At 40.9% G+C, this 26,072-nt stretch overlaps 1 protein-coding gene across 1 annotated transcript; it reads left to right on the top strand.

The window, feature by feature from the left end:
* Positions 1–3,104: 3,104 nt before the first annotated feature.
* Positions 3,105–25,272, top strand: SLC26A4 (solute carrier family 26 member 4; the record flags this gene model as incomplete). The annotated part of the gene is made up of 20 exons (XM_080616047.1): positions 3,105–3,259; positions 3,565–3,704; positions 5,833–5,943; positions 7,528–7,718; positions 8,163–8,327; positions 10,947–11,099; positions 11,211–11,293; positions 12,232–12,379; positions 14,778–14,891; positions 15,673–15,750; positions 15,950–16,045; positions 17,530–17,636; positions 18,986–19,055; positions 19,374–19,466; positions 19,570–19,665; positions 20,593–20,823; positions 22,260–22,314; positions 22,641–22,786; positions 23,514–23,597; positions 25,249–25,272. The coding sequence occupies 20 exons, from the start codon at positions 3,105–3,107 to the stop codon at positions 25,270–25,272; spliced, it is 2,340 nt and encodes a 779-aa protein (XP_080472173.1).
* Between the last annotated feature and the right edge of the window lie 800 nt (positions 25,273–26,072).

A 26,072-nucleotide genomic window follows, 5' to 3' on the forward strand; every position in this document is an offset into this window, starting at 1 on the left:
GTGATAGTTTTGTTTGGTGAGGTAGCTTAATAGCTGCTCACCTGGAAGGTGAGACCATGTTCTACATCTTGCTTAGCCTGAGGTTTAAATCCATATTCTTGTGATTGGAGAAGAAACTAAGTTGGCTGGGAATGTACTAAAACACTCCTTTGAGTTTCAAACATGGTACAGAAAAGAGACAACGTGAAAGGAAGGAAGAGAAGGACTGTTATTCTTGGCCAGTAAACACAAAATCTTAGGCTTTGATTCTTCTCCAGACATGACTCAGGCATTTAGAGTTAAGGACTTGGGAACAGAACATACAAGGATACTGTAAGCAGGGACTTGGAAACAGGCTGTGTATCCATCCTGGGTACAATATGAACATGAACTCATTTAGGAAATAGTAGCAAATAATAAGGTGAACAAAAGGATCTAGAAGACTGATGCAGATTTTAAGCTAACAAAAAAACCCAGAATGACCATCAACAGCAACAAAAAGCCAAAGCTGAAAAAGGAAAGGAAGAGCCTGCCTTCTAGGTGAAGAGTTAGTGTTCCAGGGGAAGGGGATGTATGTGGGATAGCATCCTGAGATCACGAGTAGGGTCAGCAACATCACAGTTCAGAAACTCAATGTTTCTGATTTCACAGAGACCTGTCTCTGTATAAGGGACCTGTTCTGAGTTTGGTTTTGTGTTCTTCCTCCTCATGCCCAAGTAATTTTCTTTTCAAATTCTGGTAAGCGCATTGTGTTTACACAGATAGAGCTTTTGTCTTGGAACCTCTTGTCTTCAAACAGGCATATTTCTGCCTTTCCAATAGCTGTGGTCCTACCCAGTTCTCACCTGTACACTCTTTGCTGCTGAACCTGTGGCATCCCATCACCTGAGATGCTGAACCTTGCAGTTCCATTCAGGCAGACATATGTTGCAGGAAATGAATTTGCAAGGAGCGCAATTTACAGCCAATTCAGATTCTTCTGACTATAGCCTTCCTGTGTTAATTCCATGTTCAGTATTACTTTTCTTTCTTCTTGATATCATCCAGTTCTCTTCTAAAATCCTAGTTATACGAATAATAAGAAAATTGTAGGTTTTGTGGGATTTTTTCATAGCAAATAATATCTAATACACATCCAGTCCTGAAAATTGCCTTTCTGTTGTAAATCTCTGTTGGGTTCCTGCAAATGTTTTTGCTATTATTCTTTGACTTAATGATTAACCTAGAAGTCATCATACCTTCTGGAGTGATTTCTTTGTCTTTTCATTAATTTTAGAACCTAAGAAGATGTTATCACAACAGCTTTTCCAAGATAGTTTTTGAAACTACAATTCATGCTACTCCTTTTTTATCAGGAGAGGATTCTAACTTAACCAGTCATTCAGTTCAGATGCCAGCTCAGTTTTCTGTATGTGCTTTAGTACACATCTAACTGAATTACGCTACTTTTCTGTCTTCCAACATTAGTTCCATTTCCCCATGGCATTACCTGCTATCAAAAAAATCTGAAAGCCTTCCCACTCCCCACTGTGGAGTTAGTAACCATAAGACCACTTCCCTTAAAACACAAAGTCCTACCACTAGACATTAGCTTTCAGCTTTTACTCACTCCAGTGCTGTGCTTACGAGCTTCTACAGAACTTCAGGACTTGGTTCAGGTTTGCTGGTTTGCTGCCGGATACTGCTCAGATCAAAGCATTTCAGCAGTTTACGCAGCCAATTTTTACAGCACACTGGCAGGGGAAGCCTGCTCAAGAGTTAGAAAACCTAGACTGTGTTTCAGCAAGAAGCTCCTTTACAGTTTAGCAATGTTGGATCCAACATGCCTGAAGTCAGGACTATATTAAGACACCTTGAAACCAAGGCCATTGAGAACATCCACACCTGAGTAGCTCATTGAAGAAGCATTGTGCAATGCAGTACCTTCAGCGTGTGCCCTCAGCACCTTTTTGGTGTTAGCTGAAACGTTGGCACTGATTTAGATTTCAAGAAGTCTTCAGGGTAAGGAGGACACATGCTTCGCTTCACCCCTGCAAGACCTTTGCTAGGTTGTCCTCCACATGTACCATGGAAGAACTGCAATGTAGCCAGCAGCACACAGCATGCAGGATTGACTTTTTCCAGCCCCAGCCCTATACCTAACCCTCAACTACAGCAGCGCTGCCAAAGAGTTCATTCCCTCCGACCCCCCTTGGGCAAACTAGAAGCTGCATCCCAGCCACCTCCTGTCATTTCAGGTGTGACGCCAAGAGCACGCGGGGTCCAGGGCGCCTCTCCTTGCCTCTGGGCCAGCGGGGTGAGCCCAGGTTCGCAGAGCAGGTGCGGTTTATCAGGCATTTGTGTCTCTGCATGGAGCCGATTCCCAAAGCTTGGATCAGTGGACGCAGCAGCAGGGCTTTGGAAACTGGGGGGTCTTCCGTGTGGGCCAAGCGGTGCGTGCGGCGGATGGGCCGACCCCGTCCCCCCAGGCTCGTCAGAGCACCGGTTGCCTTCGCAGGCCGCCGCCGTTGGGCGCACGGTGGAGGCGGACGAGCTCCTCCACCCGCCGGCGGGGTCCGTGTGCGTGCGGGGTGCCCCGCTCTTAGCGCCGGGGGGCAATTCCCCTGACAACGACCCTCATCCCGCGCTGCCCCGGGCGGCGGCTTTGAAGTGCAGCCCCCGCCCCGAGGGGACGGGAGGGGACGGGGGGAAGGGCCCGGAGGCCCCCGCGGGACAGGGAGGGTCGGTCCGGCGAGCGCCGGCCCGGGGCAGGGCTTGCGAGGAGCCGCCGGGACTGGAAGGAGAGGGCGGACGGAGGCGTCGCCCGGGCCAGCCCGGAGCCGGGTCTCTCTGTTTCCCCGTAAATAAAGCGCCCGGCCGCGGCCGGCCGCATAAATGCCGCTGCGGCGGGGCCGGCTCGCCCTACCTCACGCCGGAGAGCGGGCGCGGGAGCAGGTAGAGCCGTCGGTGGCCGCGGCGGCGCCGTCGGAGCCGCCGGTTCAGGACGCGGACAGCGCTGCGTCGCGGGGCCGGGCCGCGCCCCGGGCTGAGGGGCGGCAGGCGGCCGGGAACACCGACGGCGCGGGCGAGCCGCCAGGGGGTGCAGGCGCGGGCGCCGCTCGCTGCCCTCAGCCTCAGGCGGGGCCATGGCAGCGGGCGAGCGGGCGGCGGAGCCGCTGGCGGAGCTCAGCCACTACGTGGTGGCGCGGCCCATCTACAGCGAGGCGGGATTCCAGGACGAGAACGAGCGGCGCCCGCCGCTGCCGCCGACGCTCCGCGAGCGGGCGCAGGCCGCCTGCAGGTGGGTCCGTCAGGCGCGGAGAACGGGGCGTGGTGCGGGATCCGGGGGGTGCCGGGGCGCGCGGTGAAGGGGCCAGTCCGCCGGTAGACCCATCTCCGCTTCCCCTCAAGTCAAGGCGGACGCAGCTTCCTCCAGCAGACAGCGCTTCTGACACCGATACCTGCACCATCCCTGCCTGGGAGACACCACCATGCCTGTCATTGCCGCTTTAAACGTGCATCGCCCCAGCTCGCTGTCAGCTTGGGACTGTCGGGGGCTTCCCAGTGCAGCCCTGTGGGGTATGTTCATCACTTGTTTCCTCGCAGATGTTCGAGAAAAAGGGCCTTTCAGATTGCCAAGTCCTTCCTGCCCATTCTGGAGTGGCTGCCCAACTACCGGGTGAAGGAGTGGCTGATCAGCGACATCATCTCGGGGATCAGCACCGGCCTCGTCGCCACCTTGCAAGGTAAAGCACGGCACGTCGGCCCCCTGTGAGGGAGCTGGCTGAATACAGGGGTGTTATGCAGGTGGAATTACAAATCTGAAACTTGTTATTTAATACTAGATATTAGGTATTATTTTGCAATAAATAATTGATGGTTTTAATTTATTCCTGTTTTCTCTTCGCTTGGCTGGAAGATTTAAATTTCCTTTGATCTGGTCTCAAGATGTGTTTAACTTTTCTTCCAAGGCTTTTACTCAAAGACTATTCATTTTGACATTTAAAATTTTAATTACTTTGTGATAAATCCCGTGAGTCATATGGCATTATTTCTCTTTCTTGGTTATCTCAGCCTATAGCTCTCCTGCAGCTGCCCACAGATATCTACTCTTTGGCCCAACCTTGATATCCACTCTCCTTTAAAATGTGGCCTATAAGGTTCCTCAGGTATCTGCAGGAAACAGCCTTCAAGGAGGTGGTATTCACACTAAAAAAGTATTGTATCTTAATGGATAGTTACAGCACATGTCTTGCAATAATAAGTTTTCTTTATTTCCTTATTCTATTTATTAGGAAAGAATTTGGTGGATGAACAAACAGAAAAGTGGCAGAAATAAAATAAGTTAGTTGAGGAAGATCTAAAGGGCAGAACCATTTAGTCTCGGGCAGCTGCTAAGATCCACTGTCAAAGAGAAGACTAGCTATAACCCTGACGTGATCCAGCACATTAATTTTTTTCATCCCAGTAGTGTTCTTACACTATTTTCATCATTTTTCAGGACTGGGGGAGGTTAAGCTGGCTTGTCAACCCCACAGTTTCCCTCAATGGAAACCAAGTGTTTGCACAAGGGTGCAAAGCTTCATATGGGGAACAAAGAAAGGTTGCTCATTCCCAATTAGCCACAAGTATTCCCTACTGTCTGTTTCCTTGGAGCATGCTAGGAAGGCACAGACTGGCAGAGTAAAAAAGCTTTACAGACTTCTGTTCCAGGCAGAGGGTGACCTGAGGAATAAGAAAGTGATTTGTTCAGACCTGTAGAGAGACTGTGTCAGACATGGAATATCTCTGCTGAAGGTAGTGCCTCAGTTACAGGAGTCCCGTGCATTTTTAAAATGGACTGGACTACATTGGCTTTTCATATGGCTTGTAACAGCTGTTATGCTCTTACTGTAGCCCCCTCATTAGTTTTTTTTACACTGGGCCTGATTGTCTCACAATTAGATTCCACTCACAAAACTGATTGCTGAAATAAATACACTGTTTGGTCTCCCACCTACGTATTAACAATAATTAAAAAACCATATTAGTACAAATATGAATCTAGCTGTATTACATAAAAAAATCTGAAATTCCAAATGGTGCAATATGGGGAAAATTTTTGAAGTGTTTGGCCAAAAAAGAGGCTTATGGCATTTTGAGGTCCCTGAAGTCACTAACTCCCAGCAATCGTGTGTTGCTTGTAGTCCTTCCAACAGTCACAGTAGCATGACCAGGACTTAAATTGTTTTGAACTCTGATGGCTTTTGCAGTATCTTTGAGACAGAACACTACTCTGCAGTGGGAGCTAACCAGGATATGATACTGAAAGCAACTTGTTTTTTCGTTGTTCGTTGGATTTGACAGCTTGCACAGGTATACAAAGGAAGACGATAAGGATCAAAACTGTCGTATTTGTATGATTTACTTTTGGTATTTAAGTTTATAAGCTGATACTGAGAAAAAAAGAGCAGCCTGATTTCAGAAGGGCTGAACATGCTGAAGCCTATTTGTAGTGCAATAACTCAGAGTCTGTGCTTGAAATTTCTGTCTATAACTAGAACACGTCACATATCCCTCTTTTCTCTCTAGAGGCTGATCATTCGCTCTTGCTACACTGTTCACCCACTTAAACTTCATACCTGAGCCTGTTTTGAGCTACCTATACAGGAACATCTTTCAGTAATTACTCATTCAACTACCAGTGTGGGATATGTAATCAGTTGCCGTCACATATTGATAATCACATATGTGCCTGCAACTGATTTACAGACAAAACATATTCTAAATTGTATCTGGACAAAAGGAGTAAACCTTTCTGAAAGTCTATTCTAGACAAGGTAGTAGTTAGTTGAGAGATTTTAAGTCTGACATTCTGATGATCTGTCATTTCAGGTTTGGCATATGCTTTGCTGGTTGCAGTTCCTGTTGGATACGGTCTCTATTCTGCCTTTTTTCCCATCCTGACATACTTTTTCCTGGGAACATCAAGGCACATCTCAGTTGGTAACTGCATGTGTTCAAGTTACAGTGAATTATCTGTTACAAAATGTTAATCCTTACTGTGAACATTCATATTTCATACAAGAAAACTACTTTCTGAACTGAATTGGCTGTGCTGAATATTAATATTGGTGTGTTTGGAGGATTTAAGGCTTATTTCTTCTCTGTCCAGGCAATCATGCGTAATAGCTAACTTCAGTTGTGCCCCTGCATGCTTTTTGCTTGCATTTATGCTGAAGTTTAAATCTTGTCTTTGGCCATACTCTTTGCAAGAAATTACAAGATCAAGGCCTCAGTAGGCAGTGTGAACAGACATTTTGTCTATCAGCTAAAGCTCAAGATGGCTAAAACAGGTCTTTTAGTCTTCTCTACAAGCCTTCCTTGCTGCATCCTTTTTTGATCACTGTGGACAATGTCATCTTCTTGCCTGTCGCGGAGACCCAGAACCTGTGTGTCCACTCCAGCCTCACTCTACATCCTCACATCAAGGCTATGGGTAAACCTTGTTGATTCTTCCTGAATACTTTCTGTAAAAGATGGGGTTTATTTCCTGTCAGTTCTCACATTTAAAATTCATGTTACCGCTTGATCACTGAAGTTCCTTTTTCTTCATTTTAAAAAAATAGAGTCTTTGCTTGTTCATATCCACTAAGAACAGATTGTTTTCCTCTCCAAAGCTTTGGCATTATATTATGGTTTTCATCAGCTTTCTTCTCTGCTGCATCAAATATTTCTGTATGCTTTCTCCACTTTCTTAGCCTCTTCCTGCCCTACATACCAGCTCACATTTTCTATCCAGGTCTGAGTTGTCACGTCCACTTATGTTGACGTTACTACTTTCTAGATAATCAAACGCTCATCTATGCTTTTTTCAATACTCTTATTCATGAAGTGTCCCCTAAGGTATCTGCAAAATTAATTTCTCCTTCTTTAAGACATTTCATGACATTTTCTGTATGATTTTAGTAAATAACTAAAACAAATATGATTACTTTTAGATTGCGTGTTGCTGACACAGTGATCACTTACTCTCTCTGTATCTTGCCCTAAGTATAGTTTCAGTCATCTTTAGCCATTGTAATACCACATTACTGCCAAAAGATGTGGTCCTACCGCTTGCTGCATGTTCCTGCCACCACCATGGTGTTTGGATTCCTGACCATGTGGCTGTGTGGCAATCTGGACCAGCTGAAAACTAACCATGATAAAGAAACCCCAAAGACAAAAAAAGAAAGAAAAATTAAGTAACTGTTGCTTGTAGCTGGATCATTGATCTGTTTTGACTGGTTGTGGTGCTGATACAAGGGAGATGGTTGGAACATGTTGCCCCTTTTAGCCTTGGTACAGACCTAAGTTGGCTTAAGCAAAGCATGAAATTGCACCTGTATGAATAATGTAAGTTATTTAAGGAAGAAATTATATCCTGTCATGTTTGCAGTGCCTGTGGCTCCTGGCTCCCTAATACTACCAATGTGCCCCATTTAAAATATTATATGGATTTTCTGATTTAGAGTTTATTTGTCTAGTCTGATAAATGCTTCTTTTTATTGTATATTAAACTTCAGTGTGTTCTGTTTGTCATTACAGGTCCATTCCCTGTAGTCAGTTTGATGGTGGGATCTGTTGTATTGAGCATGGCCCCTGATGATAATTTTCTCATAGATAGCAGTAATGCTACAGGGACTAATGTTACTGGGACACTGATAGACACTGAATCCCGAGATGCACAGAGAGTGCTGGTTGCTAGTACACTCACATTTCTGGTTGGAATTTTACAGGTAAAATAGTTGGCTTGAAGACACAAGGTTGATACTGCTTTAATTTTAATGGGAAAACACAGCATGGAAATATGTACTAGGGCAGTAAGACATTTTCCTGCAGTAAAACACACAAATGAAGAAAAGTAATCTCAAACTCTGAAGATCTTTTGGGGGATTATCTTCTTGTCCTGGGCAGAGTATGTGGCAGCAGATTGCAGACCAAGAGACCTACATGAAGCTAAGTGCTAATGGTGCCTATCCTGGAGCAGCCGCTCACACGTTTCTTCAGGTCTCCTTTATTTCTGCGGATGCACAATATTAAGCTACACTAGGTGGCAATGGGGGAATATGGTCCTAAGACTCTGTATCAACAAAACCAAAAGAACAAAGCGTAAGAAGTCACCAAATAAAAGTGTCCCTTTTTGTTGTTTTGCAAGCTGTTATTCTTCATGATTTTTTCAGGTAATATTTGGAGCCCTTCAGATTGGTTTCATTGTGAGGTACCTTGCAGATCCACTCGTTGGGGGATTCACAACTGCAGCTGCTTTTCAAGTGTTTGTGTCACAATTGAAAATAGTCCTAAATGTTTCAACAAAAAACTATAACGGTGTCCTTTCCATAATATATGTAAGTATGTCCTATTAATCTGTTTTGGTTTTATGCCAGATTTTTTATGTGATTATCTTCTGCTTCCATTTCATACAGGAATGGTCCATGTATACGGCGGTAAGTACAGGGCATTCCCTTAGTTCTCACTGTCATGAAGATCTGCTACTGTTCATTTATAGCTGTGCAGCTCTAAGTAGCTGCTTTTGGTATTTCCCAGACAGAAGTCAATTGTCATCTTGAAGTTTTTTTTAGACAGAGCAGGTTTTCACATAAAGTTTAAATGTAATTATCCAGCAAAACAGTTCTTATTCTCTAGGTTGTCACTTCTGGAGACTACTTTCCGTCCCACCCCTCCTTTCTGTCTTATTGTGGAGGATATTCCATCATTTCTTAGCACTGTCAGGTCATCTCGCAAAGCTGACTAGTCCCAAGCCTCTTTACTCGTAAACCAGCAGGTCACTCTGGTAAAGGGCATCCTTTTCTGTTCCACACTGTAGCCATATTCGTGAATACCTAAAGAAGGATGTGGATTCCCACCCTGCGGCCAGGTACCTACTGGTTAGTTAAGGTGAGGCTAAATGCTGTCAAAACTCCATTTGTTGATCTTAGAGAAAACGATCAAATGGAGAAACGTCTTGGCCGGATTACAGAACTACTGAATGCCTGGAGGTCTCGTGTTACGGAATAGTTTCCTTCCACAGAAAAATTACTGAGAGTTTTGTCACTGACTTCAGCATGAAACTATCCAGGTTCATGGTATTTTAGATCTTCGATAGCGCTTCATATCAGAATTACAGATTTCTGAAAGAGGTTGTTCTAGATGAAAAAATGTATTTACAGATTTTACGTGCCCGTTCAGGCAACCAGACCAGCAAAAAATGCAGTAGACATCTAGGTTAACAATGATAGAATGAATAGAACTGCAAACAGCAAAGCAAAGTTTAGAAAAAAAATTGGTGGATTATTTGGGTGGGGGGAAGTATTATGTTATCGACCTTTTCAGAATTAATGAAAACTTTTTCCTTCAAAACAAGGAAAGTCAGATGAGACAAAGTACTAACAGACTTTACAGCAGACCTGTCAGGGTGATGGACTTGTTAATCCAGCAGGTTTTTCTATCTCTATTTTTTATATTTATTGAAGGGTGATACATTTAGTAGAAAGTATTTTTGAAAAGGAATTACATGGTTCTTCCAGCTCCTGCAAGCCTGAGTGGAATGCTGACTTTTTAGGTTAAAGCTCAAAGCTTCTGAGTTCTTACAGGTAAGCCATCAATGTGTTTGCAGAAGTGTGTAGAGCAAAGAAATTGTGATTTCTGGTGTGCTCAACCAGTGACTTGCTGCACCAGCTTCAGCCAGTTTTGGACTTGCTTCAGAAGTGGTGTTTAACAAACTGCAACACTAAGCATCCAACACTAGCAGAATCCACAACCCCAAGTGAGGAAATTACTGTTCCCCTGTGAATGGAGGGAGCGCAAATGATGGTCAGTGAGAATGGGATTCATGGTAAGCAGTACAACAGGCAAGAAGTAGCTTCAGTCACACAATGACAGGCATCTGATTCAGTGTTTCGGGGAGGCTTCTTCTTTAGCTTAGAAAACATAGCTGATTAAGCACTTACTTAGATGTTTTATTTCAACACCAAAGAATGGTAGTAGTGGTACTGCTGCTGCAATCCTCCCCTTGCTTTTAAACTGGCAGTTCGCTATTTGGGGAGCTAACCAGGATGCAAGAAATCTATTTCTAACCCATTTTCTACCAGATAATTCTGTTAAAGCTGTTTCACTACGCATGGAATGATTAAATTTTCTTGGAGATGGGGCAAGTGAGAATTACACTGATGCTTAGGAGAATGACAGAGGAGTATTTGTAGTTTTTCCGTAATGATCACTTCATGTTTTCTCTGTACACTTACTTGCAATAAACAATAGGACCAAGCAAGGGCATAGCAAGGATACAGAAGGGAGCTGCCTATAGCAGCCCAGTTGTGAGAGTCCTCCAGCATAGGACTGAACTCTGCTTAGAGGGTTAATATACGCTAAGGTGAGGATTAGTGACTGCTTTTCTCAAGTGTAGGATTCTCCACAGCCTGGCAGGACCCACATATTCGTACTCATTCTCTGTATGCCAGCAGTGGAAATAGGAAACATGTAATCCACAGACTGTATGTACTAGGTACACAGTGAACTACAGTTTTGCCCATGTGTCTGCTAGCTGTCTTTTGAATAGAGAAATGAAGATCTCCCTTGCTCCCTTGGACAAAGTGAAGAAGCTATAGATCTTTCCTTCCTTGCTCCAAGAAAGGGTAGAGGTAATAAAACACAGGTGGGACTTAACTCTTCTTACTTAGTATTGGTTTCCTAAAAATCAGGAAGCAGAAGCCCCTGTGTGGATATTTCTTGCACTTAAGCTTTTTCAGTTAAATTCACCATTAAATCCATTCACTGATTCTCTAGCACCTTGACAGTATGTCAAGATAGGATACGTCAGCCTATCCTTCAGGAGACAGTTACTCTCCTGAATGAACAAGTAACTCAGCCTCCTCCAAACCCCCATGCATCTTGGATCTTTTAATGAGTATTTTCACATCCTTGAAGGGGACATGGGCAAGTTTTATATCGTCATTTTTATGTTTCAGACTCTCATTGAAACATTTGAAAAAATTGGGACCACCAACATTGCAGATCTTGTTGCTGGACTCCTCACCATTGTTATCTGCATGGTAGTTAAAGAAATAAACGATCGGTTCAAACACAAGATACCTATACCTATACCAATAGAAGTTATTGTGGTAAGCAAAAGAGCGTAACAAAACCTGGTAACAGATAAAATAGATGCAGCTAGCTACAGGAAGACAAGAACTCTTTTTAAGTTTCAAAACTATTGTTTTATTTTGTTACAGACAATAGTAGCCACTGGCATTTCATATGCTGCTGACTTCGAGAAAAAATACAATGCAGGCATTGTTAAGAGCATTCCAAGAGGGTGAGTGCCTTTGTTTTCTGGGAAATAGATATTATTTTAATTGACTAAAAATGACAGTGGTAAGAGAAAAGATGTAAAAGAGAAATTGTTTAGAACTCAGAGCTGGAGATTTCCTGAGTTTTACTTCTGGCTCTGTTGAGTATGCCACCCAAATATGTTGCCTAGCTTTCCTTCATCTGTAAAAGGGGCTTAGGAATGTCTACCAGCTTCATGGAGTTCATCTGAGAATTAGTTGCTTCATAAAGTGAATGTATGACTATGGGAAAATGTAAAAAAAAAAAAACAAACCTGGATTTTTACTAATGGAATTCTGCATAGATTTAGTTTCTGTAGACTCAAGTTATCCCTCCCACTGTGGTTCATATTCATGCTGCAAATATTATCCCAATCAATCTTGTTACTTCCGTAGTCATAAGAGCAAGGATGTTGAGGATTGCACTGGTAGAGACTTTCACTTGAAAGATTCAGAGCACTTCACAGTAGTAACCTTCACATTCCATTTGGTATTCAGGGCTTGATTAATTAAAATTTGAGGGAACACAGTAGGGGATAAAATGTTTTTGAGATCTTCTGAAGAAGTATGTTAACAATAGTATGAAGTGTCATTAACATATTTATGTAATTCATCATACTATTCAATACATCCTTTATTCAATGCTTCAAAAAATGTACTTTTTCACTTTGCTATCATAAGGCCAAATCTCAGTCATGCTGAGAACAATGAGAGCTTTGTTGCAGATTAATAGCATCAGGATTTGGGAGAGCTAGATAAGCATGTTCTGTATGTCAATGGGCTGTTTCCACCTTTTTATTAACTTGAAACATTACACTTCATATTATAAGCAACCTGTATGCCTCTGCGTCAAACTCCTTGACAATTTTAGTAAGAACAGAATTTGATCAAAGATGATAATACTAATATATTTTCTAAATGCTAGATTTTTGCCTCCTGAACCTCCAGATGTCAGCCTGTTTTCCCAGATGATAGCAGCCTCCTTTTCCATTGCTATTGTTGCTTATGCTATTGCTGTATCTGTGGGGAAAGTATATGCAACCAAGTATGACTATGCTATTGATGGAAACCAGGTATGTATAACCAAAAGAGTTTATAGACATAGTGAATGTAAGTTCTGCTTCATGTAGCCAAATGAAAGAAACATCGTCCACACACATTTTCCAGACTAAAGCTGAAGTCTGACAGGAGAAATTCTTTCAACTATTGGGGAAAAGAAAGCTGAAATGGCCATATATTACCTGACAAATTTACCACATAGAGATGAGCCAGATGTGCTCTATCTTAAGTATGGGCTTTTAATGAAATTAATTCCTTTTGTATTGCTTTAGTGACTCAAGTAGCTCTGAAAAGGTAACTAAAGGTAAGCACTGCATAGGAGATTTTCTGGTGATGTCAAGTTGACATGGCCAGCTTTAGCAACCTGCTTTCCATTTCCACTTGTAAGGCATATTTTGAGGTGTGCTTCTGGGGATGAGGGGCAATGTTAAGTTACGAAGTTCCTCTGGACAGCTTTATTTAGGCTCTGTGAAGGCTTAGCATCAGTTGAACTTTTCAGTTAGGGCATGATTTTATCCCAACAGAATAAATTGTTGTGCTTCTCAGCATGACACCAGTTACCTCAATATAAATGTACTTTACCTGTATAGCTAAGTCCTGCAGCTTCACAGAACTAAATGCTTACCAGCATATCAACGTCCTTCAATGTCTGCACCAAATGGCTGAATTGCTTTAATCATTGGTTTCTAAAGGCTAGAATGTCATGAGCTGTGCCTTCACAAGCTCTTACAGGATTCCTGCAGTTGTTCAGTGTCTTCACCAGGGGTTATGTGACTTGCCCATGGGTGTGGGAGTGAAATGCCAGAAAGCTTCCTTATCCTGCATTTATGAGAATTCTTAATTTTATCACTTGAACAGATGAGAAAATGCACTCACTACAATAAATAGATAAGCTGAGTACTTTGTTCAATGTGTCCTTTATTTTAGTACTAATGGATTACATAAAGATTGATTTTGGAAACATTGCAGCATGTAACAAAATATACTTCTGAACATGATGGTCATTTTACAATACACGAAGTTCATATCTGGTAACACTTTGATTTAAAGTTGCCTAAAATCCATTGACTTTCAGTTTAATAAATCTGAAAGAGTAACACATATTGCTGGAACTGCTGTTTATGCTGTTCTTTTGAGGAATATACTGTTCTGCCAGCACTGATGTGCTTCGAAGATATTGATCAAATATTGTAGTAGTAGAATTACTATCTATAAAAGCAAAGTGCCTTCCTTTCAATACTATACTAGTAATTTTACACGTAACAAAAGTTAAATGCAGACACAAATGAGGGACAAATAGTTTACTTGAATAGGAGAAGTTAAAATTATAGCAGCAGGTAGTGAAATAATTTTGAAGGACAGGTCAATACTATTGTCTGCCAGTGTTTATTTTGTCTTCATATATGCATAGACCACTAAGATCTAAGAACACTAAGCACAATACTTACAACATTTTCTTGCAAAGCACAGCTGTTTACACAGGAATAGGTCCTTCTGTTAAAGAATATAACTTCAAAATCCTGCTCTTGTAGCTGGAGCTTAATGAAAAGCTTACACGAAATTTCATTTTGGAGAAAAGAAGAAAGCAAGCAAAAACCAAATCTTAAATTGTACGTTTAAAAATTTGCAGTGAGTGAAAAGTTCTTGTGACTCTGTTGGCTTGGTGAAAACAATGTTTCTGTCAATTATATGGGGTTGCAGGCAGCTCCCAAATGCCTCATTTCCCAGCAAAGGAATGGCTCAGATCCCAGGACATAAAGGCCCCAGGGTCCTTGTCACTTGTGCAGAACAACCAGCATCAGTAGATGCCAGCGTCTGTGACCCTGGGGCAAATCTATGAGAACGCTGCCCGGGACTCAGCGTGAGTTCATTGGGATGTTCAGAGTGAAAAACTTCTGGCTCAATAACCTAGATGTTTTCAGTGAAACTGTTTTATTGCAAAGTTCCTGATTAGTTCTACTAATAATACAATGCTTTGCATTAATGAAAGGCTTGTCTAAACTCAGACTTTTGCACTGATTAAAATTATTTGTTTAGCTGACGATACTTGGGAGTTAAATTTATACAAGTCCCATTTCTTGATGCAGTTATACCAGTGTAATTGTTAGAAATGTTAGGCTTGAGGACATTGATGGAAGTAAACTTTAAAAATCTTTATACTGAGATGAGTATGTGCATGCCAGGGAGAGTCTATCAACTTCATTGTATGGGTTCCCAAACACAAGTGGTTACACTGGCACAAGAGAAATTTGTGTAAACATTTAACAGCTACTACTAGTTCTCTCTAATTCTCTAATACTCTTCTCAATATTATTGTGCTACCCACTTTATAAACTGAAAAATACTGTCATTCTCCCTTGCGGAATTGTCTTCAGGCATCTGTATTTACAGCATCATCCAATTATCTTTCAGGAATTTATTGCCTTTGGGATCAGCAACATTTTTTCAGGTGCCTTTTCTTGTTTTGTTGCAACTACTGCTCTTTCACGGACTGCAGTCCAGGAAAGTACAGGTGGAAAGACTCAGGTAATGACCTGTTCTTACTGGTACTGTGCACAGGTAAATTTGATCTTGTATAAGGCACAGCTTTCACATTGGGTAGAAAGTAGTCCTAAACTCATTGCATTGCTGGCACATGGAAAGACACAGGTATCTTAGCTAGCTACTTGTACTCTGGTAGCGAGTAATTTTTGTAACCCTGCCAGAAGAGGGCAATCAAGTTTTACATGGCATGAATTACATTAGGGGTCAGAAATGCTTCAAGCTTAATTCCCCAGAATTTCATTCCCAATTAAGGGACTGAATTTGTCACAGTAGGAATTCACGATAAGGGAGGAAGTCCTCTCACAGCTGCCTATGAGATATTTAAGCTCCCATGTGCTATCCTGAGCAGCCCTGCTATTTGCCATTCATCATCTGCCCATGTTCTGTCTTTCTCATGTTGAGTAAATTATGCTGGTTTACAGTACTATAGCTTTGCAGTCTTTAACAGAGGAGAGCAACGTTATCCAGCAGGCCCTTTTCTGGCTGACACAGACTCTGCTCCTTTCATTTGTCTCTGCAGTGCAACCATTCCAAGAGCTACTACCTTGCGTGCAGTTGTTTATTCTACCTGCTTAATTGAATTCTGTGTTAGCTGAAGTGTATAATGATGGCCCACGTGTACCTAAACACAATGGTAATTTGGCAGGTCTCCTTGTTCCTAAAGAAACGTAACGTGAAACTACTTGTGCATTTTCCTGTGTAATCCTAGAAGCAGAAGATAGAGTCTTAAGTTCATTTCCTATAAACACTCTGTTCCTCGCAGGTTGCTGGTATAATCTCAGCTGGGATTGTTCTGATTGCCATTGTTGCCCTGGGGAAATTGCTAGAGCCCTTACAAAAGGTACCGTAATTGTCCTCTGCAGTACGATCACCAGCACCGATCAGGCACCCAAATGCTCAACTTTGATGGTCAGGATTAATAGCCCTGTTTAAAATATGGTGACTGATACCAGACAAGGTTCTGGTTTACAGTATTGAGTGCTATCTTAATATGCATCTCTGCTTCTGAATAACACTTTTTCATCATTTTTTCCTCACAGTCTGTGTTGGCAGCTGTAGTCATAGCTAACTTGAAAGGAATGTTCATGCAGGTGTTTGACGTTCCTCGTCTGTGGAGACAGAATAAAGTGGATGCTGTAAGTAACCTATTTTTTTCTTTTTTCCTGAATGTTGTCTGGTTTTCTTTTTGCCTTTTAATACCATCCAAAATTCTCTTTACTATCACATACACAGAATTCTTGTAGAGTTCACATCAATTAAAAATTCCCCAGCTTATAGAGTTTTATATAGTATTCTGCTTATGTTTTTTGTTCCATATACCTCACAGTAAAGGTTCCAATCAGGGTATTATTGTGCAGTGATGACTACTTCATAGCAGTTACCATAGTTGACAGCACTCTTGTGTTGATATGGCTTGGAAATCACAATAAAGATGGTCTGTTGCCACCTTTACCATTCTGCTTTTACCTTTTGCACAGTTTAAATGGGTCAGAAAAGCTGACCTTTTCTTAATTCATGCACATATATTTATGTTGTTACCACATTAGCATCTCATTTGCCTGGATAATCTCAGGTAGTCCTCAGAAAATATGCTTTCTTGTAGCAAGACCAATCCAAGCTAGAATGTGGATTCATTTGGCATGCTAAGGGATATACCCTCCATCCTTGGCAGTGTTCAAGGCCAGGCTGGATGAGGCCCCGGGTGACATGGTTTAGTGTGAGGTGTCCCTGCCCATGGCACGGGGGGTGGAACTAGATGATCTTAAGGTCCTTTCCAACCCTAACTATTCTATAAACAGGCTTTTCTTACAAACCATTATACTTGCTCATATCCAACTGTGTTTTCTGTGGAATAGACTTTGAGTGTGGCTGTTAGGGCAGGAAAAGATTGCATGGAAAGTAATTTCTTCATGCAGTCTACTATGCTTAGTTTTAAAGTCATTGAGCAGTACCTGTCTTAGGTATTAGACTTAATCTGAACAGTTTTAGTTGACTAAATTATTTAGTAGTTTTTAGTATTTAGTAAATCATTTAGTAGTTTTCTTCATAGGTAAAAGATCCCACTGACTGCAGTGAGAAGTGCAGGCACTCAGCTTTCTGAAAGATTGGGTCCACTGGGTGTTCTGCCTGGGCAGTGACGTAGGAAGGAACTGAGAAGCCCACTTCAGCTGTTCTGCCTGAATATTCAGTGGAGACCTTAGAGAGTGCCATCAACCCGTTAATATGAAATACCCCTTTTTTGCAACAGTTCTGATTCTCAGATACCACTGAGGAGCTCTCTTCCCTATGTGTCTGCAGATGGGGCATCTTACAGTATCTTACATCTTGGGAAAGTAAATTTTTTCCCGTTTCTAGTGAAAGATTAACAAAGACTGCCACCATTAAAAAGAAGAAAATACAATGGTTACCTGCATCTCCTTTAATTTCACTGGAGTAACTGGGTCCTTGGGAACTGTCGGGAATTCTTTCATATGGAAGTCAGCTAGTTGCCAGTGTGCTATGATCATCTCCATAGTTACATTTTTCTGCTACTCATATTGTCTGGTCTAGTGATTCTTCAGTGTGGCCAGGAGTTATATATCATAATTAAGAGACTTTACCTTTGTTATTTCCTCTCCAGGTGATCTGGGTTTTTACATGTGTAGCATCCATCATTCTGGGACTTGATCTGGGATTACTTGCTGGCCTTTTGTTTGGATTGCTGACAGTTGTGCTGAGAGTTCAGTTGTAAGTAACATAGGATCAGAAATAATTGTTGTTTTTATACCATGAAAAAGAAAGACAATATGCTGAAAAGCAGGATGATTTGTGGCACAAAATCTGCTTGGGCTTACAGAAATTGTGAAATGGATAAAATCTGTTCTTTAGAATAAAACATTGTCTGTGTGCTGTCACTTAATTACACTGATAAAAGAGAAGCTACATTATTTTATCAGTATTTATTCTACATCATGGTGGGTACTTTGGTGGTACTTAGCCACATGTTATTTATGCACCCCCATAATTGAGTTCTAGAAAGGATAAGAATATTCCAGATCAAATACAAAAAGATGTATGAAGGGTTTCTGTAATGAATTGATCATGATAGTAACTCTTAGTGTGTAATACTAGAACAGTATGTTGCATAGACCAATAAACTTTTCACTTACTGCTTATACAATACTGAGTGCATGCCTATGAAAGGAGGAGAAAGCATGAGAATATGAGGAAATTTCTTCTTGTGGCTGATGTGTTGCTGCTCAAAGAACATATGGTAGTGGAATGGTGAGAAAAGATGGCTTTGCAGAATTTTATTTGGCCATCATATTACTTTTCATTGATCTTTTCGCTGAAAATACAATATAACTCCTTCAGTCCAGAGAGTATGGTTACTAGCAATACCAAAGGACAGTTGCACTGTCAGCAAATGCATAAAAATAAAGCCTTGCAAGAGTTGCCACATGATAGTAGATTACAAAAAATGGAATTTGAAGAGCCTCAAAACCCAAAAAATTCGCAAATTCAACAGAGATATGTGAAATTAACATTAAAAGGAAGGTGAAGCTTTACAAACTTCAAAACACTTTGCTTCAGCTGTTAAAAATATGTATGGAGACTGCAAAATATTTTGATTTGTTATCGATGGAAGTAAAAATTAAAAGGGCTGGACAAAAAGTAAGTAATCTGAAAAGCATGTAAATGTATTGTTTCAGTTGATTTGAATCAAAAAAAAGGGGATCAGTTTTTTCAGAGTAAAAAAAAGTTTTTTTCATTCAAACCAAACTAATCTGCTTTTAAAACATTTTTCTGGTTTGGGAAACAAATGGAACAAGTTCTTCATTCAGCTCTACATAAAAATGGTGCAGCAAGGAGGCTGAGACCATGGTACCTTGTCTTTGAAAAGGACCATTCACTACAAATCAGAAAAAGACACAGTGGCACAAAGCAGATACAACACTTTTGCAATGAGACTTAGTTTGACAGAAGGCAGCAGACTATAAGAGGCTATGACAGTTTGTATGCAGCAATCCATTCAATCCTGTGAATGCCTAAGCATGATGTTTACCTTCACTGTCTTTTCTTTTTGTTTCTGTTAGTCCTTCATGGGGTGGCTTTGGAAACATTCCTGGCACAGACATCTACAAGAAGGTCAAGGACTACAAAAATGTAAGTCATTGCTGAGTTGTTTCCATTCAGTCTACAAGCCACTGCAAGACAAAGTTGTGCGTATTGTGGACAACTTGAATTTGGAAGTGGAGTGCTCAAAGAGAACAAGTTTCAGGACTGAATTCTGGATCCAGATGATTGGTCCATATTGCATGCTGGGGCTGTAAGCTTCAGAAAACTACATCACCTCAATTATCAGCAAAGATACGCTGTTATTTTGTGAACTAGATATGGAGCTGAATTTTTGAAACAGTTGAACTGCTTCTTATTAGCCAAAATATGGTTGTTGCTGCTTAACCTTATATTCTTCGGCATCAGGTTATAGAACCAGAAGGTGTGAAGATTCTCAAGTTCTCAAGTCCAATCTTTTATGCTAACATTGATGGACTGAAAAGCAGCCTCAAATCCACAGTAAGTGATAATGTGATGGATTTGGATGCTTCTTAAATGTCTTCGGGATTTCCTCAGAATTTTATCTAGGTAAAGTTAAATAATTCTGATCCTTTTTCTGTAGGTGGGATTTGATGCAGTCAAGGTATATAATAAGAGACTCAAAGCACTGAGGAAGATACAAAAGCTAATCAAGAAGGGGAAATTAAAGGCTACTAAGGTAAGCTGGTTTTTCTAGTTTAGATTATTTCTCAAAGGATTACTGTTAGAGCTTATTATTTGAGCCTTAATTATGAGTTCCTCTGTACTCATCTCTAAAATAAAGACGGAAAAGTGTGACTTACTACTATGGTAGGAAGTCTAGGATTGCAGAAGACTTAGCAGAGCAGGACACCTATTGCCAAAGACCCCACAGATCCAGGCAGCTCTGACAGTCATAGCATTAACAGGAGTGGAAGCAAGAGATTCCTTGATCTTACCTCTACCCCTCACCACCTCAGATTGTCTTTGTGCAGTAAAAATGCTGTCTTTTTCATGGGTACATGCTCCTGTTATCCAGCTTTTGATGCACAGGTAAGCTGTATCAGTTGGCTGGTAGACATAGCCTTCCATATCCTCCTTAAAAGCAGCAGCCACTGCAGTATCACAGGTTTCACTCTGCAGCAGCAAGTCCTATCTGAACTCTCCACCTGGGACTTGAAACTGCTTGATTTTATAGAGTCCTCTGTGCACTGTTACCCTTCCCTGTTCTTTGATGGGGTCATCAACACCTGGTCTGCTGGGTGCCTGTGACCTTCAAGGCTGGAAAGGGAGTCCTTTCAGCATTGGTGGCCAGCAATCTTGAGACTGGTAGGAAGGAAAAGAAGAAATCTGTTTGGTTTACTTGGTTCACAGGACCTTCATGGTCTGAGAATGAGGGGAAGGATGAATACGTGACCTGCTTAGTCACAGGGAATGGCTGCTTGCCTTATAAAGTGGTGATAGTTATGCTAACCACATTACCAGGGGTCGGAAGCAGGGGGTACTGGTCATAAATATCCATCTTGTTCATTCCTGAAACGGAAAGTGTCACAGGGAAGTATTTCCTGTAACTCCAAAACTTTTTCCATGGTTAAATACTATATTCCATATATTGTCTGTGCATTAGAATGGCATCATCAGTGAGCCTGGTGTTAATAATGAAGCTTTTGAGACTGATGAGGAACCTGAAGACAATCAAGATCTTCAAGTTCCCACCAAAGAAGTAGAGATCCAGGTGGACTGGAATTCAGAACTCCCAGTCAAAGTAAACATCCCCAAGGTGCCCATCCACAGTCTCATTCTTGATTTTGGAGCAGTAACCTTCTTGGATATTGTGGCTGTGAGATCAATAAAAACGGTAAGTGCTATTTTTTTTCCGGGGTTCCATGAAAATGAAACTAGTCATTAGTATGTAAATCAAGAGCTGAAGTTAATTTCTGGGGTTTTAGAAGTCTGTTGTTGAAAAATACCTTCAAAACTCATACAGCAAGATGCAGAATATTGGTGTGTGCCTATTTTACATGGGAAAAAAAATAAAACGCATTAAAAGAACAATATGAAGGTTGCATAGTCAAGTAATCTAAAATTAGAACTGCAAAATGTGGTCCCCTTGTATGCATATGTTATGAAATATTTTAGTGATGTATCTTCTTTCCACATGCCTCCTGCTTTAAGCTGGGCACAGGATGATGCTCACTCAACACAGAGGTAGTAAAAATTTCATCCTACCATCACTTTTTGGTCTTTAGCCACAAGATTTATTTATTCATTCAATATTATTTAAATTATGAAGGAAGGAATGATTCATTTCTTTATAGGGTTTTCTGTGGCTAATATGAGAGCGCTTCATCAACATTCATTAATTCATCTTCAAACATCACACTATGTAAGGAGATAATGTTCCTAGTTTAGGGAAAGGTAAATGAGATGAAGAGATCAAGGCTAAGTTTTTGGTGTCCTGTTGCAAGTATGTAGGACTAGATTGTTCAGTCTTTAGTCTTTTGTGATACTTTGCATATTCAGATTGGATGCTTTCATGAACTTCGTTTTGCAATTGGGACTGCTTAACCTATCTATAGACCAGATCTTAGATTACCAAGACTCTTAATGAACAAAAGGGGATGGAATAAGCAATCACCCCTGAAAACACTGTTCTAAGAGACTGGCCTGCCACCAAGGAGCCAGGAGTAGAATCCAGTGTCCCACCTTTTATCTACCTGAAATACAAGAATGCTGTGTGCCTTGCTTCAGCCTTCTGCCTAGTTTCGATTCAGTTCCAGCTTTTGAGACAAACAAGATATGGGGTCCACAGACATGACTCTTTCCATATGCATCTTTTTCATCCTAGAACAGCTCCATCTGGTGCGTCGCACAAGGGAAAAATCTGTGTAGACAAATTTGCATGTGCCAATGAAAGACTGCATCATATCACACATACAGGGGGGAATAAAACTTGCTCAGGCCCACATGGTTCTTACATGATTATTCATATTATGAGAACGGAATGAGAACCTTAATAGGCAGTAATGTATGCATGTGTAAAATTGATAGTTCCACTTACATAGTTAAAAATAGGAAACTTCAGCAACTTAACTACTGATCTTTAAGCAAAGTATAGCAGTTCCTTATTTACCTTGAATAGACAAAACATACAATTTGGAATGAAGACAGTCAGAAACGAATGAAGTGTGTGTTTGTGTGCCTGTACGGTACTTATATAGACATATATACATGTATGTATTTTCTCCTTACAGACTTTGTTCCTGTTGCAAACTTTTTCCTTTTTCTTTCTAGATAATTCGTGAGTTTGAGAGAATTGATGTGAGGGTGTACTTTGCTTCATATCAAGGTAAACATCCAAGTATTTCTACTACCATTCATGCTGAGAATAAAATGAAGATGAGAAGGGATGAGACGGGATCTCTACATGTGTCTGTGGGAGCATTTGTTCTAATAAAAATGCGAATTATGACAATGATAAACATGATGGGCTGTGGTGGCACACAAAGAATGGTGGGGTTCAAAGGAAATATGGACAGTAAAAGTCAAGACAAAGCTATGATTGATTTATTTGGCTGTATTTTTGATTTCTGATAGTTGCAACCATGCATTTTGACATTTAATTCTTAAATTACTTCAAATTGTATTAATCTGTTATGACTTTCTTTTATTCAGACAACCTTATATCTCAACTGGAACGAAGTGCCTTTTTTGATGACACTGTCAGGAAAGATATATTCTTCTTGACTGTCCATGATGCTGTGCTCTACATAAGGAATCAAATGACATACAGTGAAAACCAGGATCCTATATTTGAAAAGGTATTCCCTTCCTTCTGTCATTCATTCTTGCAATTTCCATTATAGCATGGCATGATTAAAAATTAGCCATAAAGCTGTAGTAAAAAACAAGTGGGAGTCTAGTAAATTGGACAGCTTCTGTAGTATGTGAATATTTTGCTAGATCAGAAGAAGGGTCTGTCAACCCCAGGACCTTGTTAGTGGAAAGAACACGAGAAACAGGACATATGGAGAACACTTCACCCTAAGACACATCTTACAGTTACTGAAAACTGGCAGCTTAAGAACTGCCTTAGCTGGAGATTTGAGCCATTATATTTAATTGCCACAGATGGAGTTTTATCACTGTGTTTGTCACACCGCTTCTGGAATCCCTTTACACATTTTAGCTTGACACTATCCTGTAGAGATGGGTTCTGTAATTTTAAATGTGTTATATGACAAATATTTCCTGTTTGTTTTAAGCCTGCTGGATTTCTCGATTGTTAGCTGCAATGAATAATCATTCCCTGCTTCCTTTCCCACACTATTAATAATTTCATATACCTCTGATCAAAGCTGAAGAGTCCCATTCTGCGTGGTGTGAGTGTGTATGGAAGCTGTTCCACACTAGTGTTCATGCCTCCTGCCCTTCTCTGTGCATTTCCTAGTTGCATTCTGTGTTTTAAGATACGTAACAGTAATAAATCAGTTTCAATGATACAGGCAACACATAACTCATCATGTTTCTTAACTACTTTCTGTCAAGATTTCACTCATGCAGGAGTCTAAACAGCCCATAGAATTCACAGAAACGAGCAGGCCTGATGATGAACTTGATGTTCAGGAAGAGGTATGCACTTTAGAACTGAATGTGTCTATTACTTATATAATACTGCTGGCTTCATCTCTGTTTGTAGCACTGAGTCATGCTGTGAGGCTATGATAGATGAACAGAGCCCTCAACAGTTTTTATCTCCCTGCTGCAGCCTGTTTGATAACGGAAATGGGCAACAGGTGAAACAGTCACAAATAAATAACCACTCTGGGTACGTGAATGTCAGCACTTAGTGGAAGAAGTCTTGAGATATAGCAGGTTATATGTGCACAAGCATCTCCACTGTCATTTTAGGACTACTTTTGCCTTACCCAAGCTTACACATAGATAAGCGTGAGTCAGGTGCCTAAAAGACCTGGTAAGGCTTGAGGCTTCTGAGTCCAAAATTATGGTCAACTTCTCCACTTCATTCCTCTTTTTAACACAACAGACACTTTCTTGCACAATCTGAACATTTTACAGGAAGCTGCAGCAAAGCAGTGTACTGAACATAACTACCACGCAACAACATGCAACAATACCATTAAAGCAATACCAGGGTATTTTGTATTTACAGGCTACTGCCAGAAAAGAAAGTAGCACTTACTGATAAAATAACAGTCAATAAAATAACACAAGCCACTTACTCAGAAAAGGGAGATTGAGCTAAATACCCTTTTATAGCCTGAGGTGATGCATCAATACCTCAGAACATTCCATGATTACTATATGTCCCTCCTATACTGCTACTATGAAACTAGTCAGACCACCATTCTTAATTCCTGATCTAAAATGGGGTAGCACCCTGTGCTTAGCCTCTCTGATCCAGCAGCAGAAATGTTGTGATCCTTCTCTTGGTGATGCTCCAGCAAAATGCTGCAGCAAGGTTGCTGTATATGTGGGATGTAGAGGTTGCTGGAGACGGTAAGAGGAAGTTGTGACTGAGTAGAGGTTCTCAGCATCACTCTGCATTGTAGTTTCTACCATAGCATGAAGTCCCATAGGAAATGTAATCTTGGAAAGCAGATTGGTAAGAGGAAAAACTGAGACCCTAAGCAAAAGCCTTTCAAACTTCATCAGGGCTTGGTCACTTGATTGGGATACTTCGTATCCCTGATTCACCCCCTCCTCTTTTGGTTGGTACGAATATTGCAAGAGACACAAATATTACTCTTTTATCACTAACATGCAGAGAAGCACTTTCCACTCCTCTTTAAGTCACAGTGCAGAAAAGAATGAAGGGCTAAAAAAGCTAGAAAGACACCATGATTCTGAACAGAAGCATTTGAGAATGGAAGGCCAAAGAGACTTTAATTCTGATTTCTATTAACAGGATTCATTATGTGTTCATATTATTGTCATTAAATAAGAAACCACGCAAAAACCTTCCAATCCAAGGCCAAAGAGTGTTCTGAGAGGTTTCTGTCCTCCACCTTTATAGCCACATTTTGAAGGTGAGAGCTAGTAACCTTCAGACCTGCAGCTGCCTGGCTGAACTGTCCAAAGCAGACACAAGTCAGAGAGCACCTGCCTCAGAATAGTTACTTTCTCTGTACTTTCCCTGAGGCCACACTGAACTTGGTAGTTTTTAGTTGGCACATACACAAGCATTTAATTTTCCAAGTGGTGTGTACTCAGCACTAACCATGGCCTGTTTCTTTCCACCTTTTCAAAACCATTTCACTAGGCTATGCGCAGACTTGCTTCATGAAGATGGGCTGCTGGTATTGTCCTACCTGTGAACTCACAGCAGTATTTATCCACCGGTACTATATAAGCATTTTCTGCAATGAAACCAATCTTTGCACTTCAAGAAAAATCTGATTGTTTGTGTGAATGATACAGATTTCTAGAAAACTCTTGACTTTTAGCTCACATTATCCTGGAAATATTCTGGACCTTGATTCAGCATGCACTTTTCCATGTGATGTATTGATGACAAAAATCAGAAGACTATTACAAAAGATGTACTCAGTTTTGGGACTAGTCAGACAGAAGGTGCATTACACTGTTTATCAGTGCGTACAGGATGAAAAACTGCTTTGTGGTCTGCCCAGGAGAATTGAAAAGACCAAAATCTTTGGATGGCAAGCCTTTTGTTCTGTATTTGTACCACACCTAATGAGAAGGCAGGAATTCTAGCTGGCCAAGGCTTTGGATTCTCGAACATTAGTGTGAGCATACCTGCTGACAAGTCTTGATGATGTTTTCCAAGCAATTCCTTGAGTTGCTGCAGCCTGTTTGATAACGGAAATGGGCAACAGGTGAAACAGTCACAAAACCAGAAAACAACACTGAACTACTATAAAACTTTAAACAGGATTAAGTAACCTTTGAATACAAGTTCATTAGTTCTGTATTAGTCCCATTATAGCAAATTATGCACTACTATTAATGATCATCCCTAAAACAAAGTATACACAGAAAATTATTTTGGTTAGGTTATGTATCTTTCATCAAGAGGTATGCCGATCATGACATAAATTAAATTAAGGAAAACCTTAGTCCCCA

This window comes from Psittacula echo (genome assembly GCF_963264785.1).
Source record: "Psittacula echo genome assembly, chromosome: 1".
NCBI classification, from domain to species: domain Eukaryota; kingdom Metazoa; phylum Chordata; class Aves; order Psittaciformes; family Psittacidae; genus Psittacula; species Psittacula echo.